This window comes from Geospiza fortis, unplaced genomic scaffold (genome assembly GCF_000277835.1).
Source record: "Geospiza fortis unplaced genomic scaffold, GeoFor_1.0 scaffold55, whole genome shotgun sequence".
In the NCBI taxonomy this organism is placed as follows: domain Eukaryota; kingdom Metazoa; phylum Chordata; class Aves; order Passeriformes; family Thraupidae; genus Geospiza; species Geospiza fortis.
In genome coordinates this window covers 9,354,831-9,357,981 of record NW_005054308.1, presented here as the reverse complement: position 1 = coordinate 9,357,981, position 3,151 = coordinate 9,354,831, and the positions used below count along the sequence as shown (strand labels likewise).

The following is a 3,151-nucleotide window of genomic DNA, read 5'->3' as shown; positions in this document are numbered from 1 at the left end:
GTTCTCTGAGGGAGTCTGTCTGTCTGTCTGTTGGTCTGAGTGTGCACTGGATATCTCAGATGGTTTATTTAAGTGACTTGGCCCCAGTTACTCGTGGTTTAGCCCAGCAGGAGGATAAGTACAGGAGGCCTGGCAAAGGAGCAGCCTGACACACCTCCCCTATTCCTGCCAGCTTTGCCAGGAGAGCACTGCTTCCACAGCCTTACCTTCTCTTGCAAATGACCCCCTGCTTCCAGCTGCACACCAGTCAAACCAGTTCCAAAGCTGGGCCTGCCCCTGGGAACTTCCATCTTTGTGAGCACATGGTCACCCTGGGTTTCCCCAGAGTGGGGTTTCCTCAGGGTTGGGAGCTGGAAATGACATTTTCTGTGTCCTCCACATGCTGGATTTGTCCCTCATCTTGGCCAGAGGAATAGAGAAAGTGGGTTCAGGCACCATCTTCCAAGCTTCCCTCCACTCTGTGTGCCCTCTGTGTCCCCTTCCATTCTGCTTTCCCCATGGGTGTCTTACCCCAGGAGATGAGTCACGGGTGGAGTCACAGTGACACCCAGGGTGGGCACAACTGCCAGCCCTGGCAGGGAGAGCTGTCATGCCAGGAAGTGCCAGCTGTGTCATCCTGGTGCTCAATCCTCCAAGGATGCCACCGTGATGCTCCTCATGTTCCCTGCCCAGCACTCACCAGGTCTGATCCACATGGGGCAGGTGGAGGCTGCTGATGCTGGGGGGTGACATTAAGGGACAGAGAGACAGCCAGAAGTGACCCCTTTTCTCTCCCAGAGTTGAATGCCTCCCGGGCCCGTGGCAGCAACCACAGTGTGAACAGCCTGCCAGGCCCACCAGCCACGTGTGGATCCACCCAGGGCTCTGTGGTCAGCTGGGCTGAGTCCTTCGAGACGCTGCTGCAGGACCGTGTGGCTGTCACCTACTTCACTGTGAGTGTCACAGCCCAGAGCTCAGCCCCTGCCCCCGTCCACTCTGGGACACCAGCTGTCCCACAGGCACGGTGCCACCAGACCAGCAGATCTCTCTGCCCTGCAGGAGTTCCTCAAGAAGGAGTTCAGTGCTGAAAACGTCTACTTTTGGCAGGCGTGCGAGCGCTTCCAGCAGATCCCAGCCAGTGACACACAGCAGGTACCAGCTCTGGGCAGCTTTGCTCACAGCTGCTGGGAGGGATGTGGGCAGAGTGTCCAGGGGTCCTGGCAGGCCCCTTTTCTGGGGGACTGAGCAGGCTGGGGGCTCTTGCAGAAGGAATAAGGAGATGGATGTGATGTGTATCTGAAAAGCCACAGGGACTGCCTGCCCCACAGAGCAGGATGTGCTTCCCCTGCCAGAGGGTGGAGAGTGTTTCTGGGGAGACAAACAAGACCAAGGGCAGAGCTAGACAGGGCATCATGGGGACAGAGCCATGTGGCTGCAGGGGATGGTTCCTCCCTCAAGTTGTACCTCTGTGGAGACACTGCTGTGTTGTGCCCAGAGCTCGGTCCTGAAGTCCAGATACTGAGCTGGTCCTGGGGCAGGTTGGTTCTTCAGGGCTCAGGTATCTCTGTGGGGTGAGCAGAGGGCTCTCCTGGTGTGGTGTAGAGGAGGGGGTGGCTGGTCCCAGCCTGGTCTCCTGTCTCCTCAGCTGGCCCAGGAGGCACGGCGGATCTACGATGAGTTCCTCTCCAGCCACTCGGTCAGTCCTGTGAACATTGACAAGCAGGCCTGGATTGGGGAGGACATGCTGGCCACCCCCTCCCCAGACATGTTTCGTATCCAGCAGCTCCAGGTAAGGCAGCACCCACAGAATGGGGCTGTGGGACCACCCCACCTGTCACCCAGCATCACTGCTGTCACCGTGGGGCTGTGCCATGGGGCAGTGCCCGGAGCCTGGAGGTGTGCAGGGGTCTGAAGCACACACATCCTCCCTCTGCAGATCTTCAACCTGATGAAGTTTGACAGCTACACACGTTTTGTGAAATCCCCCCTGTACCAGGCCTGCCTGCGGGCAGAGAGCCAGGGCCAGCCCCTGCCTGACCTGCGGCCCCACTCCCGCAGCAGCAGCCCCCCTCCTGACCTCAGCAAGGTGAGTCAGGGGGAAAGGGCCATGGGGACACGTCCCATGGTGCTGGGTCCCTTCCCTGCTGCTCAACCCCAGGCTGAGCACAGACAAGCAGTCAGGGCACCAGGGAAAGGGGAACCTCAGGTGTTGCCATGCTGAGATGCTGCTCAATTCACCCCAGAAGACGAAGCTGAAGCTGGGCAAGTCGCTGCCCCTGGGCGTGGAGACAGCGGGCAGCAGTGCCAGCCGCAGCCTGCAGCGCTCCTTCAGGAAGGGAGAGCGGCGGGAGCCCTCCTGGGCAGGTGGGTGCTCTGCTCAGCAGGACAGAGGGGCCTCACCACCTCAGGGGTGTTCATGTCCCTACCACCGCCACCCTCAGGGGTGTTCACGTCCCCACCACCATCCCTCTGTCTGTCCTAGAGGGGGGAGAAGGCAGCAGGAGCGCCATGCTATGGAGGGAGTCCCAGGGCTCACTCAACTCCTCAGCCAGCCTGGACCTGGGCTTCTTGTCCTCGGCCAGCACAGCCACCAGCCCCTGCACGGAGGTGAGTGGGCACCACGCCACTGCCAGGGCACCACGCTGCCACTGGCTGGGCTCATCCTGCCACATCCCTCCCTCAGGGCCAGCAGAAGAGTCTGGGGGGCAGCGAGGCAGAGCTGCCAGGCAAGCCCATGAAGTACTGCTGTGTGTACCTGCCCGACGGCACGGCCTCGCTGGCCTCTGTGCGGCCCGGCCACTCCATCCGGGACATGCTGGCAGGGCTGTGTGAGAAACGCGGCTTCAGCCTGCCCGACATCAAGGTCTTCCTGGTGGGCAACGAGCAGGTAGGGCCGGCAGGGGGGAGCAGGGTTTGTGCCAGCCAAACCATCCCTGTGCCGGGACCACTCTGCTGGCTCTCTCCCGATGGTTTGTCTCCTGCAGAAAGCGTTGGTGCTGGACCAGGAGTGCTCCGTGCTGGCAGACCAGGAGGTGAAGCTGGAGAACAGGATAAGCTTTGAGTGAGTGGGAGCTGTGACAGTGTTCACAGGGGTCTTAGGATGAGGGAAGAGACAAGGATCTGACTCCATGTTTCAGAAGGCTGATTTATTATTTTATTATATATATTATAT

The 3,151-nt window shown here is 60.1% G+C and overlaps 1 protein-coding gene across 1 annotated transcript in view; it reads left to right on the top strand.

Moving 5' to 3' along the window:
• Positions 1–200: 200 nt before the first annotated feature.
• The window catches only part of RGS14 (regulator of G protein signaling 14), a 6,105-nt gene continuing 3,154 nt past the window's right edge, over positions 201–3,151 (top strand). Inside the window, exons 1-9 of the mRNA XM_031055181.1 lie at positions 201–682; positions 778–932; positions 1,039–1,131; positions 1,625–1,768; positions 1,916–2,065; positions 2,223–2,343; positions 2,462–2,586; positions 2,663–2,866; positions 2,964–3,040. Coding sequence (XP_030911041.1) covers positions 649–682; positions 778–932; positions 1,039–1,131; positions 1,625–1,768; positions 1,916–2,065; positions 2,223–2,343; positions 2,462–2,586; positions 2,663–2,866; positions 2,964–3,040 — 1,103 coding nt within the window. The 5' untranslated portion in view covers positions 201–648. The remainder of the gene's footprint in view (positions 683–777; positions 933–1,038; positions 1,132–1,624; positions 1,769–1,915; positions 2,066–2,222; positions 2,344–2,461; positions 2,587–2,662; positions 2,867–2,963; positions 3,041–3,151) is intronic.